The 16,294-nt window shown below is 41.8% G+C and overlaps 1 protein-coding gene across 1 annotated transcript in view; it reads left to right on the plus strand.

Moving 5' to 3' along the window:
• Positions 1-4,727: 4,727 nt before the first annotated feature.
• Positions 4,728-16,294, plus strand: part of LOC112983658 (acetyl-coenzyme A thioesterase) — a 31,545-nt gene continuing 19,978 nt past the window's right edge. The window contains exons 1-5 of the mRNA XM_064500883.1: positions 4,728-4,890; positions 7,622-7,691; positions 12,096-12,156; positions 13,232-13,333; positions 15,483-15,627. Coding sequence (XP_064356953.1) covers positions 4,758-4,890; positions 7,622-7,691; positions 12,096-12,156; positions 13,232-13,333; positions 15,483-15,627 — 511 coding nt within the window. The 5' untranslated portion in view covers positions 4,728-4,757. The remainder of the gene's footprint in view (positions 4,891-7,621; positions 7,692-12,095; positions 12,157-13,231; positions 13,334-15,482; positions 15,628-16,294) is intronic.

Genomic DNA, 16,294 nt, shown 5'->3' on the forward strand with positions numbered 1-16,294 from the left:
GTGAAAGGCAAGCTCTGTGGAGAAACGTGGGCTTTGTGCTTGCCCAACAAATTAGCAGAAATTTCATCCAAGCCATAAAAGCCTTTTATGTTATTCTGTGTTTATGTAATCAAAGCAATTAGGGATAGGAGCTTCAGGAATAAAGAGCTCTCTCTATCCATCATTTTACTTTCTCTAATTCATAGGGATTTAAGAGTTCTTTTTTCAAGGCTCAGCTGTATCTCTTTAAAACAGCGCAGTCTAAGAAGTGCGTGAGATGCAGTTTATGCAGATAGCATCGGAGCGTGAAAGATTTACTTTTAATAGCAAGTAGTAACATATGTCCCTATGGACATGGACACTTGCAAATAAGTCTGATACCAAGAATAAAAAAGCAAGATGGTACCAGTACATCAGACTCTGTGCTACAGTGGGTTTTTTAGCTTTCGTCATTTCTATTTTATTTTTGCGGGAGAGGAGTTGGGGAATCTCAGATCATACGGGGAATTTTAGAAGTCTATCACTCAACAAACATTTTATAAAGTCTAACTTCAAAATGCACTATGATTTATTACAAAAATATATTTTCTTCTGTTTGCCGACATGGTTGTTCCATTTTGTGATAAGTTAAACTAAGCAGTTAATTTGTTGCACTGCCTAGCTGCATGAATTCATCCAGTGTACATATGTACCTGTGCAGCATTACTTTGGGTTTTGTATTTGAATTTGCAGTATTGATTATTTTTGTATTTTACTTTGCCTCTGTTATTATTGGAATTGTAGTAAACATAATTTATACATATGATTTTACAACTGTTTTGCAACTGAAAAGTCTTCTTTAAATTGTAAAGTTTTATTGATGGATACTCATTAAAATGGTATAAGAATTATATTAACAATTGTTTTGTGTTTTGATGCTCTCTGTACATAAATATATGTCTATTTATCTGTTTAATGGTGCTTGTGTCTTGCAATTTTGGATACATTTTAGAATAAAGTTTCATTTTGCAAGAAATAGTTGTATTTTCAAAAGCTGTGTCAAAAAAACCACCTTTCCAGGAATAACGAGGGTTATGACAGAGATATTAACCTCTAAAATATTTACAGCTTCAGGCAGTAATACGTTTGTTTCAAGAATATAGACATATATAGTCTATGAAGATGCACAGCTACATATTGTGGTCGATTTACTTTAGCTGACATATACATTTAAGACATTACCCAAAAGAACCATTTTGGAGGCATGTGCTCCACTGGTAAGAAAAGATTTGTATACACCTTTTTATACATGTTACAATGTCACAATTAAAACATGTAATTTTCCAAGGCACACTAAGAAGTCTCCAATCTTACATCTGTTCAAATACCAAAGGAATTTTGGTAGAAGCCTAAAACGCAATTCTAGATTACAGGCTTCTTCTAAATGGTGGGGAAGATGTGGTTCTAAATCAGAACTCTTGCTAGTCCCTTTTGCTTTAAGACTTCTTGGAATAAATTCTAATTTGGCTGAAATTCTGGTCTGGAGCAGTTACGCTGTTAGTTGAGCCGGTTGCTAGCTGTCTACCTACTGTAATCTGAGTAGTACTTCTTGCTAGCTCTGACGGCTTTACAGAATATTTATCCACATCTAATACTGAATTCATCTTTTATTTATGAAGTGCCTTACCTCTTCTGGCGCAATTTCTCTAAAGGCATTGTGCTGTGTCTTGTACTTCACAGCACTCATGAGATATGCTATTGTGCTGCACAAAGCTTTTAAAATCATGTTGCTTCAATTACAAATGCATGTTATCAGGAGATGAAAATCTAATGTCCAGCCTGTTTTTTTTTCTTTGTAAATGTATTTAAAACAATGCTGCACCTGTTTTTGTTGTTGTTTTCACCATTTCAGTTCAGCACAAGAAGCTTCAAGCCATTAAGCGAGAATCATTTACTGACACAAACTTTTTAAAATTGCATTAGGAAAGAACAGTTCTGAAGGGAAGCCAATTTCTTAATCAGTTAACCAAACTTTTGAAGTTGAGCTCACCCTAATTCACCACCAGTTCGCATTTCAAAAGAACAATTTTACTGAAGACTGTAACTCAGTGACATAAGGGTTTGGACGTAGGGCATCTTCCACCTGCCTTTGACCGTTTGTGCCTCTCCCCACAACAGAGAGCAACAACGAGGAATCTGCTGGCTCACCAAGATGCTTGCCAGAGCCTGCCTCAGCCACATAGCGTTGGTCCAGCTGCCTCCTTCTGTGTGGTGACATCCAGAGGTTCTGGTACAGGCTGCTGTGCCACATAGGCACTTCTCAACTGGGAAATCGTTAATTTGTGGACCAGATCTCCTGTGTTAACTTAGGCCAGTAACTTAATTTCTCTAATTTCTCAACTGTAAAAGGGGAACAACATAGCTGACTAATATTAAAGATATTTTCTGAGGATAAATACACTGAAGACTGTAAAAACTCAGTTACTCCAATGGAGACTAATAACCTAAAGGAGTATATGGGAATGCAGAGAAGTCAGTTAATCAAGTCAGCTGGAAGAAAGACACTTGAGTTGGCTACCTCAGCAGACAGGGTCAAAGAGGAGGAGCTGGAATGCAGGAGAAAAGAAACTTATGAAAACAGAGACTAGTTGTGGGAAAGGACATTTTAGGCTGTGAGTTCACTCATTCTCCTGTGCATGTTTGCCAAGTATCCAGAGCAGGAGCAGCCATGTGCATGGCTGGTTTAGATCCTGAATGGTCATAACTGTTCTTGAAGGGCTGCTCACACTTAGGAAGTCATGCTTCCTACGACACCCCTCCCTTAGAAAGCAGGAGATACATACAGCTCTGAGGTGCAATCTTCAAATAATAGCTGCCCCTTAACCCAGCAGAAATGAGAAAAGTTACCTTTTCTGTTTCTCTGAAGTCTTTCTACACAGCTTAAGAGAAGCCTTCTGACTATTCACTCCAAGCATATACTACTCTAGGTATTTCTGAAAGTTTTAGATGTGAGCAGAGTTAGATTTTATATTTACCTGTGATGCTAACAGCTTTGTTGCTCCTACTTGCACAGCAGACAACAGGTACGTATGGGCCAAACACCTGATCAGTGGGACTAGGTTGAAAGGAGGTGAAAGTTACCCGTGAGAGAAAAACACGTAAGCATAATCTTAGAGAAAGCCTAGGTAATAAGAGTGACAAGACAAACTTGAAAACAAATTTACAGATTACTGGCATAGGCAGGCAAAAGACAAGTTTTGTTGTTGTTTTTTTAAGTAAATGTTTAGTTCAGTTTAAAGACTCTCCCTTCTGAGGTCATCTGGACTGAGAAGATGAGGGAGGAAAAAGGTAGTAAGACTGAGCTATGCCACTGCCACTTCTGAAAGTCTCTTTCTTTCCTTCACAGAGGCCAGTTGAAAAGGGAAAGAAAATTCTGCACCAACTTTGTTCAGAAGCAACAGAATAGAAGTAAATTTAGGAAACAGCAAAGCGTGCTGATTTTCAGAGCCAGTATCCTCTGGAACGTATCTGGTGTGATGGTACAGCCATGCTGTTGCTTGCTAAAAGAGTATGTGACAAAGAAACAGAGATCTTGCTGTAATGTAATGATAGTAACAGACCATTTGGGAAGAAAATCCCTACTGCACTGAGAAACTCTATCTTGGCAAGGCAAGTTGGTTAAAATTCAGATTTTCCCTGCTGTTATGGGTTAAAGCTGGATCTTTAACAGTGTTTAAATGAACATTCATGGTAGAAGTTCATTACTGCATGTTTTTAATAAACATGGGAAGTCTGTGGCTGGAATAGTGGAGGAGGAGTTTTATCTGGATCATAAAAAGGAAAGGCTATAATGAAAGGCTACAGAAAACTAATGGTGAAGCTTACTGCTCTGTTGAAAACCATGCTGATTTACACCATCCAGGAAATAAATTAGCTTGGAGTCAAAAGTAAGCTTTGCAGTCCTTCCTTAAAGGCCGTTTCCAGGCTGCGGGTGCCGCTCTGCCGAAGCACAGGTCTGCACGGGCAGCCCAGCCGGGCGCCCCTCCGGGCTGCCCCCGCACCTGGCCGACACTTCGGAGCTGCTGTAATACAGCAACCGCAGCCCAAACGCGGCAGCCGAGGCAATACTGAACCAAACTTCGAGCTTCCTGACCCCTCCAAAAGCACCTGCTTTACTTCTCCTCAGCAGCGTTTGTACCTTCCTAGTGCGCGACAGCAGCAGCGCCCTGTGGCTGGGCCCTTCTCGCCAGCCGCCTGGAAGAGCCCTGCGTGCAGCCTGCGGTCATCACGCCCGCGCGGCCCCGGGTCACGGCCGAGGAAGGTGTCAAGCTGGGCACGCCCGAGCCGGCAGCGGTTCCTCCGGCGGAGGCACCTCCTCGCCGGATTCAAGAGTGCCTGGAGGGCGGGAGCGTATCTAACGCCCATCTGCCGGGCTGTCACGGCTGTGACAATTCGAATAAGCAAGAGCTCCAGAAAGATCTGAGCTGCATTATAAATATTTCAGTGGCAGCACACATGCCAAAGCCCCGCAGCGGCGGCAGCACCGGCAAACGCTGCCGGGGCCGGGGCCGGGGCCGGGGCCGGGGCCGGGGCCGGGGCCGGGGCCGGGGCCGGGGCCGGGGCCGGCTCGCAGCCCCGCAGTCGCCGGCGAGCCGGAGGGAGCCGCCGCCTCCTTCTCCCCGCAGCGCCGGCCGCGTCCCCGGCGCGCCCGCGGTTACACATTAGCCCGCGCGTCGGGGCGGGCCGGGCCGGGCCAGCGCTGCTTGCCGGCGCCCGGGGCAGCCGCCGCCGGCCCGGACATGGAGCGGCGCCGGGAGGCGGCGGGCGGCGTGCAGATGTGCCAGACCGTCTTCCCGGGGCACGCCAACCACCGCGGCGAGCTCAGCGCCGGGCAGCTCCTCAAGTGGATCGACGCCACCGCCTGCCTCGCAGGTACGGCGGCGGGGACGCGGCGCCGCCGGCGGCTGCGCTGGGCAGGGCGGCGCGGGGCGCGATGGCGGCGGCGCCCCGGTGACCCCGCGTGGCGCGGCGCGGCCTGCCCCGGCCTCGCCGCCATTTGCGCCGCGGCGCCCGGCCCTCCCGGGGGGCTCCGTGCAGCCCCCTCTCCTCCCGCTCTCGCCGGCCTGGGCAAGGCGCTCCCGCCCGCCCAACCGCTCCTCAAAATGGAGAAAATCCCCCATCCCAGCGCCGGCGGGTCCCAGGGGCGGAGGACGCCGCGTTTCAGCCCCATCGGGCTGGGGTGCCAAGGCCCTGGCGCCCGGGAGAGGCTGAAGGGCGGCCGGCGGGTGCCGTGGGCCACACCGGGCTGCAGGGTCCAGGCAGGAGAAAGGGCACGGTAGTGCCTATTCCAGGGAAAAAGAAAGCTCATAGCCTTGGAGAGGGAGTGCCAAACCCCGCAGAGGACCGCACGCTGCGGCATGAGGAGAGCGGCGATGGTAGTAACGGTGAGACTTCGAGAATTGCGGAGGGGAAAAAGAAGGAAAATCAGGGGTGCAGTAGCAGAAAGCAGAGAAAAGCACTAATTGAAGACTGACAAAACATGAAAGAAACCCAACCAGCCTACAGTGTGCTTTGTGTTTGGTATAATTCAGCTATGAAAACTTCAAAAATTCCCGAGCTAACTTTTAGAAGTTCAGGCTACATCTAAAACACTAAGAAAATTCAAGATTCTGCCATCTCTGTTGTCAATGAACTTCATTTCCAAGTACAGCTGCATATATTAGCAGTCCATAATAAGCCTTGTGGAGATTAGCAGATATATTTGGGGAACTCATGTCTGGATGGCATCTCCATATGATGCAGTGACCGTAGTATTCTCACTGTGTAGGTGTTTGCAGCACTCGGTGATTTGCAGCTTTATTTGATGTACTCTTCCTATATAGAAAGAGTTAGGATCCTGGAGAACCGGTCCCACACAGTAACCTCTACATACATGACTGGCACATAGCAACTTTCAAGTAAAATCACACATTTTTACAGATTTATTTTAGCAGTACTTTTTACAGACAGAATGCACTCTAATCGCGGCAGCCCATTAGCTTGATTCCCTGCTCCAAAGTGGCAGCGCCCAGTTGTTGCAGGTTGCAGTAGCTCCCTTGACTTCAGTTAAGCTGTGATCTTCATCTGCTGTGAATCCACCACCATAGCTCACTTTCAGTCCACCTTTTGTAATCGCTTTTGCTAAATTACTCATAGGACAGCACCATTAATTCATGCCACAGGGTTAATCCTGTCGCACACTAAGGGTATTTTAACACCTTCCCTAGCTTTGCTTTCTGTGTCACAGCAAACTCCAAATGCGAGGCAGGGATTTGTCTGGCTTTAGCACCTTTCCCCCACACTAGCACCAGCTGGTGCAGTTGCAGGGGCCTGGGCTTTGCACCTCCCTCATTTCATATCTTGCTGCTTCAGACTTGATTCCCCCTCCTGGCTGCTTGCTCCACTTTTGAGGCTATTTATGATCTATCACCTTCCTACTCATCATCTTGTATTACCTGTCAAAGCAGTGATTCCAGTCTCTTAGTGGTTAGTGACCCCTTGCCTTCATCACGGTTTGTTGCGTTTCCAAGACTTGCCTGCCTGGGTTTTGCTGCTCATGCTTTAAAAGGGAGCTCCTTGGATTTCGATACAACTCATGCGCAGTTCTCCTTCTAATTCCTCTCAGTGCTCACAGAAGATACTGTTGGGTTGCTTTAGTGTGTGAACTCCTGCCTCTTGGGCAGATTGGTTTTGTCCACATTTCCTCTTTTTTACCTGTGCCACTCAGGAAGGTTTTTTGGAGTACGAAGTTCCCAGTGTTTATACAGCTCCTGTTGTGGTGGGGATTTAGCCTGTGACTTGGAACTGTAGGTGCTATGGTCATATAAATAATAAACCACAATAACTTGATGTAAAAAGACAACTGTTGGAATATTAAATATAAACAGTAAAGATGAAGTTTACCTTTTCAAAATTAGCTTTCCTAATTAAATAAGATGTGCTATTTTTCACAATCAAATGTATCCTAGGGAGATAGAGAACACAGTACAAACTCTGATACAAATATTTTACAGTTTTTACAATCAGTAAATTTTTAATCTTTAAAATCTTTTTTGTGTGTGTGTATATATATATATTTTTACATTTAATGCCTGCCTTTTTATTACAACACTGAGGGCATGTACTTTTCTGCTTTCTACTGCGGTGACACTGGCAAGCCGGTAGATCTTACTCCTTGGAAAATAATTCCTGTGACTGAGAATCCTTAAGTGACATAAAGCTTCCACATTGGGTTAATGCAGTTACTGTTCACAGCATGCTGCTATGAGGGGGATTGCAGAGATTTCTGTGACTTTTTTTGTCCTGCACCATACTTGTTATCTCTCTCTTACCAGATTGTTCATTTTTTGAGAAAGCCCTTAAGTATTCAGAGCTTTTAAAACTCAGTAGAATCATTATGATCATCTGATAGCATTAAGATATTACTCTTATTTCATGGTAAATATTGACTTTATTCTTATTTAGCTCTTTTTTAAAGGGTCCACTGTAGACTTGCATTGGGGCCATCAAAAGAAGAATTGGGACCTGCTGTCTTTTGTCTCTGTCTCTCCTGCACAAGTATACAGGTGAATAGCTTGCTGCAAGCACAGCATAGTAATTCTGTGTCTGTGTGTCTCTTTTGAAGCTGAGAAGCATGCTGGTGTGTCTTGTGTGACGGCGTCTATGGATGACATACAGTTTGAAGAGACTGCCAGGTACAAAACCAGCTAGTAATAATCAAATGTTTTCTTTTTAGAGATTCTTATTTGGCAGAGAGAAGCTGAGGCATTATAAAATCTAAGATAATGGGCCAGTGACCTCCCCAGAGTCCCAGGGCTAAGTCTCATAATTGGTCTTGTGTATCTGTGATAGCTTGACTCACCTAGAAAACAGATCAATTTCACAAGTCCAAAATAAACTGTAGCTGCTTTGACCCAGCAAACTAGATGCCAGGTGAGAAACTGATGGCCTAATGATCTTTGGCCCCAGTTAAAGTGAATGCTATGGTTCATTACTTATCTCTGTTAAATAAGGAATACAGACTTCTAACAGTTGTATGAATTCTTTATCATTGCAAGTGCTCTTTCAGTTTATTTCTGACCATATCATTCTTTTGGCTGTTAAAAAAGTTTATATAACAAAATAGAAATGTTTTGCATTTGTGAACACTGACTATTTAGTGAATCTACAAGATAATACAAGACTTTAAAAGCTTAAACTTTTGTTTTAACTGGTTTTCGTGATTTCCTGAGGGATATAAGACACTGTGGGAGGAAATGGCATGTTTTAATCTAAATCTTATTTTAACAGAAACTGAAAACCATTACCTTGTAGTTAATGATGAGTTTAAGTGTTTATTTAAAAGCCATGGTTTGCTGGCATTTAAGTAAAGCTATGCATAATAAGTTTGTTACGTTATAGAACCTGGTTTGCTGCCCCGGTGGGACACAAGCAAAAGAGGAAAAGATGTCTGACGAATTCCTGCCCCCCCCCCCCCCTTGCAAACTGGAAATTAGTGAGTGTTTAGATGACTGCATAGGTGGGATGGACCTGGTTTCACAGACAAGTGCACATGCCGTTGTCAGGATTGTGAACCAAGCAACATTGGCCGTGAGGTGCAGTAGTGATGTCAATTTAAAACTGTAATACGCAAGTGTAAAATAAGTGTACTCACACTTCTGAACAGCAGGATTGTTAGACTAGCGACCACTGAAATGAAAACTGCAACCAATAAGAAAAGTAAGTGAACATGGTTATGCTGAATCTAGAAATCACAAGAAGTTCTTAGTTTCAAAAAACCCAGGATGAGTTTTGAAGTTTTTATCTTGACTATAGTTCTGTGATTTTAATTTTGACCTTAGGAATTAATCCTCTCTGTGAAAACTGTAATCACAGGGTCCTACAAATGAAATCAGGGTAATGCTTTCTTTCAGGCATAAGATTTTAGACCTTGGTAACTTAAGAGCAATTTGCTCTTGTTTGAGGGCAGAACTGAGCATCTAAAATGTAATGAAAATACTTTTTTTTCTAAATCTGTTTCTAAATATGTCTGTAGTTCTTCAGTGCAGTACTTTCTCTTCAGTGCAGTACTTTCTCTTCTGGAGCCAACGTTTCATTATTAACAAGAAGTTAGGGTACAAGATACAACTATGAGGAGTTTTTAGTAATTATTTTTCAGCCTCAGGTCAGCCTTAACATCCTGTTTGTAGCTTACTGTATAATTTCCTAAACTTTGCCAAATCCTGTTGATTATACAAACATCTTGCATACATAACAGAGCTCTTATATCTCATTCTAGTACATAAGAAAGGTATTTCATAAGTTACCTGTTGTAAGGTTTCATTCACCTACTTCAGGTTACCATAAGTTTTATTATTAACTATTTAGATTAACTATTTGGTACTTTTCAGTTGAAAAAGATTTTTTTCAAGTATCTTTCCAGTTGACATGGAAAAGTGAAATTCCCACAATACCACTATGTATTCCCACTGAAATTCCTATGATACCACTATCTATTGCAAACTCAATTTTATGCCATGATAACAAATAAATCCTTCTTCCTTGTCTTAATGTGCAGCAGTTCAGTGGTAGTAAGAACATCATCTGATTTTAGAATACGTTTATATGAATTTTGTCAATGCTGCATATGTAAATCATGTTCGGTTTGTTCTGGTATATTTCCGAAGCCCTCTGCCAGTTACAAATGGAAGTGCCCTATTCTGTGACTCCTGCCCTTAAATATCTATTTAAATGACCAGGCTGATTAGCTTCCTTGGCTTAAATAAATCAGTTTGTCCAAAGTCAGAATACATGATAGAATGTAAAACATTTCATTTTGAAACAGCTCCCTAAAGTACATGAAAAGACATTTCCCTGTCATCTTGTCTTACAGTCTCAGTTCTGACATCTTTATTTTCTGCTATGACCAAGAACCCCGTAGGACTATACTTTCTACAGTGAAATGGGACTCTAGCTGCATAGGCTGTAAGGAGTCTAATTAATCTCTGAAGTTCAAACCCACCTTATTGCGGGACTGACTTCTCAGAGTGAGATCACATCCAGCCCCTTTCTGATGTTCTTGGCCTGCAGTTTCCTGAACCGCTTGGACAGACCGAGGCTTACCTCTGTCAACCTCTCTTGTGCAGCGCTCTCACAAAGAGGAAGAGCAGTCACTAGGGAAGCGTCATGGACAAAGGCCAAGCAGAGGATTTTTTTTTTTTAATGGAAGAATAGCCCTCTGCAGTCCCAGCTGTGCAGGGGACCTCATGAATAGTCTGGCATCACGATGTGTTTGACAGAGTGGTCATGATGTCCTCTGCAAACATCCCTAGGGACTCTGAACTCTCTCTCTTTTAAGGAAAGCCTCATGCTCTGCTATCAGTGTGTCTTGTTCAATCATGGACTTTATCTACTGAATATGATTCTATCTTTCTTCGCTCTGTATTTGTCATTACCTGTACCGTGGTGCTAACTGATCCTCTTGGGAGTTGAGTGGCAGATACAGAATCTTTGGAGATGCTTCAGGGTACTTGTTGAGTTCTGAGTTTTTTAAGGACTTTTTTCAAGGACCATAGCTTTAATTTCTTTTCCAAGCCTGAACATAAACGTTGCACTGTTGTTCTGAGCACCCTCCCCTTTCTGCAGGTGGGCTGGCAGTTCCCTTAGCTGTGCAGCTTAGCATTATTGTGTTAATGTTCATGGTTTTTCTTTGCAATCAGTGGTGGAGAAACTCCTCATGAATATGTTCTTCAAAAGGCTGTGTATCTGCAGATGGTCATTAATCTTTCCTCTAACCAACTTCTTTTTACCTCTGTCTGCCCAAAGGCTTCTGCTTGCATTTCTGACTGAGAACAAGGAAGGAAAAGTTTCTGTGTGTTTTTGATTGTTATTGTCTGGTAGTGTAAAGGAGCAGGTCTCCTCCATTCTAGTGCTTGAGAGTAAGTATTGGTGATTTTGGCTGTCAGAGGAGCAATTTAAGAAAAGCACTACCTTAAAAATAAAAATCCTGTTCATTAAATTAGGAAAAATGATAAAGAGAAGAGCTTTAGAAACTAGTGTCATACAGTGCCAAAACCTCAGCTGCTGTAAATTTGTCCATTTCATAGCTATTCAAGTAGTTTGAATTGTATTTTATTGTCATGGGTATAGCTTGCTGCACTTTGCCTGCTTTGAGACTGATCCTTAGTAGCTCTAAGTCAGTAGTTGAAGTCAGTGACTTGATGCCCAGTTATTTGGGCTGTGGTTCTGACTTACCATGCACATCATGTCCTTTTACTGTTCTGGTCAGTAAGACAACCTTAGAGGAACTGCCTTCTTCCCACCTTTTTAGCATTGCTTTGTGTTAGGTTATTTGCAAGGTTTAGAGTTTTGAAAACACGGGTGACTCTTGTTATCAGCACATAATGCACATTTTGGAAATTCCAGGATGAAAGAGACAAAGAATTTTCTCAGTCATTTAATTCTCTGTAGGTAAATATATGTAATTCTACATAGGTATTCTGTGTAGGTAAATGGGAAAGCCAGTAGCTGTTGTTCAGAGCTGTGCTACTATTAGGACAGAATGGGCATCCTGCAACCCTGTTCTCGGCCAAAACTTGGAAAATAAACTTCTTCCCAGCTTTCAAAGAGGTCAAAGAGGAACTTTTGTTCTGGCAGTACTTTCTAATGTGCATGCATCTGTACACTAGAGAAGACACACGAAGTGTATCTTGGGCAGTCTTGCAACTAGATGCTCTTAGTGTTTTGATGTAACTCATGGCAAGGTGCGTCTTTGAGCAAAAGTACAGTCTAGACCAAAATTTCTTGAGGGACCTGGGGCCTGGAGCATATCTGATGTCACACAGCTCGCAGCAAGGTGAAGGAATGCTACTATTAAGCTTATGCAGTTTTTTGAATGGCTCTAATCTTTACAGAGCATCAGTGAAGTCTGCCCTGTGAAAAACTGTGCTAAACCTTTTTCAGTGCATTTCAGTAGAATGGGGCAGACACAAACTGATTACAGCTAATGATATTCTCTCCCAGAGAGAGCACTTTTATTACAAATACCTTGAGAGCCAGGTCTAAACCCTTTTTAAGCTGTATGACAACATACCATACGAACATTTTACTCTTCTTAACAGGGTTGGACAAATTATTACCATCAAAGCAAAAGTGAACAGAGCATTCAGTACCAGCATGGAGGTAAGAGATCATCACTCTTATTCCTAACAATGTTTAAAGAATAGAGGAGGAAGGTGGGAGGAGAACAATGCAACAATGGTCTAGTGCCTACTAATTTCAGAGGGAGCTTTGCGCAGGTATCTAAACAATATTACATCTAAACAGTATCTCCTAATGAAACTCTGGTTTCATAATGACTTTTATATTTGCATATTATCTGTTAGATAATCTGTGTCAGAATGATAACTGGACCCTGAAAACTTAACATCTTTAGCAGGTACAATATACAGGATGAGATAGTTGGTGTTGGTCAGTCCAAAGCTATTGACCAGTGTTTGAGCAGTGTTTGGATCAGAGCCCAGAGTCCACCGGATAGGTGGCGTTCTGAGTATTTTTGAAACTTCTGATACAAAGGTATTTATCTCAGGTGTGTGCATGTTTTCACTGCTTATATTGTAACAGAAATGGCAATGCATTGCCCAATCACTTACTTGAAATCAGAATTGAACCATAAGGGGTCTTTCTCCACTTTGCATCCATCTCCAGTTTCTGTAAGTATTAATGGCAGTGATGTGAGCATGTCTCCAGGAGATTGTATTCCAAAAGATTCTAAAAATTCAAAAAACAGAAGCTTTGATGCATGTCAGGACTGTTTTACAGGAGACAATATAATTATGTTCAAGTGTTTCTTTGTGGTTTATAGGCATATCCAGATTTTTTGCTCATTCAAGTCATAAAGATTCATATGGGGAATCCACATGGCACACAAATAAATGGAAATAGATATCCATAAGTGTTTGTCCTGTTTGATATTTTACCTTACAAGTAAAACTAAACATCCACATATACCTGTTGTACTAAAGAGCTTTTTGGAGCTCAAGGGATCTTGTGATGTTCTGAAATGTTCAGAGATGTATTGGTGATAGCAGAGCAGTCTTGTCTTTTTTTTACTTTTTTTTTTTTTTTTTTTTTTTTTTTTAGGAGACAGGCCATGATTAATTTGATAAATACTGCATTGCTTTCTCTCAACTCAACCAACAATGATGTAATATTTTTTTCTTTTTGTCTCCCTCTCCCGCTACCTCCTTCCTTATAGGTTGGCATCAAGGTTGCAGTACAGGATACTTTGGCTAATGTAGAAAAACTTGTGAGTGTGGCATATGCAACATATGTAGCCAAACCAGCTGGTGCTGGAAAGGTATTGTTTGTTCTGTTTTATGCTTAAAGTTACTGGAACTGCATTTCTGTGAAATAACCCAACTTTTCTAATTGTGAAACACAAGAAAAGGTTGATAGCTCTTTTCTTTCTGATCAAAAATAGAAAACCAGCCTGAAGTCTAGACTATAAAGAGGTTGTTCCCCCCCCCCCCCCCCCCGAATTCTGCTCAGAAATTGTTAGGCTTTTTTATTGTTGCACTTTCTCCTGCACATTTACTAGTAATAGAATTGGTGTATTTGTAGGGATTGTAATGTTGACAAAGGCAGGGCAACAGCACTGGAACAGAAATCCCTGTGAGTCTGCAGGACCTCTCCTTTTCATAAACTCATCTACCCACAGGTTGAGAGCTGCTGGGGGTTTTTTGTTTATTTGTTTTAATCCTTCACTCTCCCTTTTGAGGTGGCTTTTCCAAGGCATCACTATTCAGACAGGAGATGTTATTTTTAAGCTAGCTTCCAATCTAAATTAATTCATTGCTATTTATGTTAATTAGTTTTCCTGCTGATGTTGTTTCTTCTCCTTAGTGTTTGCCTCCCTGGAGGTGTTCGTAGAAAGCAGTCATAGTATTTTTTGGCCTTAACATTGCTGTGCCAAGTAGGCCCAATTCTTTTAAAGTTTTCTTATGAGAAAGGCCATATATTCCTCAGATCCGCTTGATAAACTCCCTTTGTATCTAGCACTCTACTTTCTTGAACATGAGTGACTAGAATTGTATATCACGTCTCACTTTCCTGTCTCGTTTTATGTGTTATGAAAGCACATCTGCCCTTTTAACATCCACTGCAGACTGGCAGACAACAGCCATCCCATGAGCAATTAATATATTCAACCATTTCTGCTTTCTCTTCTGCAATGATATATTAGTTTGCAGAAGAAACAGATTGGAACATTTTTTCCAAAACTAAAGCACAGTCTGTTTGTGAAAAGGTGGTGCCTAAACTGGTTAACCTGAGAGCACTAAAATACTATAAAGTAAGGATTATTTATTACTGGTTTGATGTTGTATCCATGATGTTGCCCATTTGCCTTTTGTCCAGATTTCCAGGGAGGTTATTTCAGTATTACATTGGTGGCAGCTAACTAAGACAGATAACTAAGCCTTAAGACAGTCATGGAAAAGGGAATTTGAGACCAGTTCAAAACCCATGAGAAAGTAAAATCTTGGAGAAATTAACACTTTTTTCAAACTCACTTTTCTGAATGAGTATTGCCAAAGTTGTGCACTGAGCAAGAGTATACTTTCACCATCTAACTCTTTTAGCTGAGCTGGCTGAAAAAAGCTAGGAAGCTCTTGAGCAGGGACAGAGATGAGGCAAAAACTGAAAGAGGTTTTGACTCAAAGGCTGAGAAATGATAGCAGTGCCACTGCAGGACGCAAAAGGTTGGTTTTGTGTGTGTTGCAGTTCTTGTGCTATATTGCAAAGTTCCTGAGAGAATACCTCACAGATAAATCACACAAGTTCCTGAGAGAATACCTCACAGATAAATCACACAAGTGGCTGTTCACTGGCACCTCTGCAGTACGGATCTAAATATAATACTTTTCAGAATCCATTGTGGGATTAGATTCAGTTTGGTCCTGAACTGGCATGCATGGGAATTTGCACTTAAGAAGCAGAGGACCTTATCTTGGCAAAAGAAGAATGTACATCTGGGCACAAGTAGCAGTTAGGGCAAAAATCCGTAATGTCAGAAGCTGCACCAACTGCTGTGTGTTTGTGCATCCCCCAATCCCCGCCTCAGAAAACCAACAGTCCTTTGAAAATAAGTCCTCAGATAGTCAGGGATAGATGCAATAGGCTGTGTGGGTATGGAGTGAATTTTAAGAGCAAGAGGGAGTGCAGGCTATTTGTGTAGTGAGCGAGAGCAGGCTCTGGGGTGTACTTCCCCACACACTGCACCACTGCTCAATGTGGCTGGATTTCTTTTGCTGATGTGAAAATTTTATGCTCCTGTTACTGGTATTAACAGAACTTGTCATCTACAATCCTTTGTAAAAAATGCTAATGCAAAATATTCTTTTATTCAAATTGTATCTGAAGAGCCATTTTGATTTCAGAGTGCACCTTGTTATGATTATGCAATTAAGATGGTTTCTTCTTCTTCTTTTTTTTTTTTATTTGCATAGATTGAATTGAAACCCGTAAAACTTCTGTCTAGACAAGACCACCTGGAACATAGCCTGGCTGCTGAGAGAAGAAGAATCCGACTGGACTATGAACAAGCCTGTCAGAACCTAGTGCAGGAGAGTAATAAGGAAGACGATTACTGTGGTCAGTATAGAACATGCAAGAAATAGTTTATGGGTAGCTGGAAGGGAGGAATAAAAGCAGTCAAACCACCTGAGGAGTATGGCTCCTTGAGGTGGTAGTCTCGGGTGGGAAAGGGTGTGCCATGTTTGTGAGGATGTGCAAGACAACTATTCTAGTACAGTAGTATTTCTTCCTATTTCAGAAATTACAGATTTGAAATGCAAGATCAAGGCAAAACATGCATTAAATGTGAAATGCAGATCTTCATCTAGGTTATATGTATAGCATTTAACGGTTCAAGCAGAATCTTGCAATGCAAAAATGAAGTCCAATAACATTACTTGTAATGTAGGTAGAAGGATAAAATCCAGTTGGGTTTATGGCTGTTTCTTTGCAAGAAAACACTTAGAGTTACTTTCATGCCATGAAATCATTCTCAACAAGCAGGAGAAATTCAATTACAGGGCGATCAAAACAGGCAGAAAAAACAGAAAACTTCCTCAGGACCAAATTAGAAAAACTGAAGAGAAACATGTTTGTCTTTATTTCTGATGGTAATCTCTGTTCTTAAAAACAATGGTACTCACGGTTGTGCTCCTCTGCAAAAAAAATTCTTCAGAAATGTTTAAGAAATCTGATATTTGCAATATCCGAGGCATAACTCTGTATAAACAGCAAACGTTATATG

This window comes from Dromaius novaehollandiae, chromosome W (genome assembly GCF_036370855.1).
Source record: "Dromaius novaehollandiae isolate bDroNov1 chromosome W, bDroNov1.hap1, whole genome shotgun sequence".
Lineage (NCBI taxonomy): Eukaryota > Metazoa > Chordata > Aves > Casuariiformes > Dromaiidae > Dromaius > Dromaius novaehollandiae.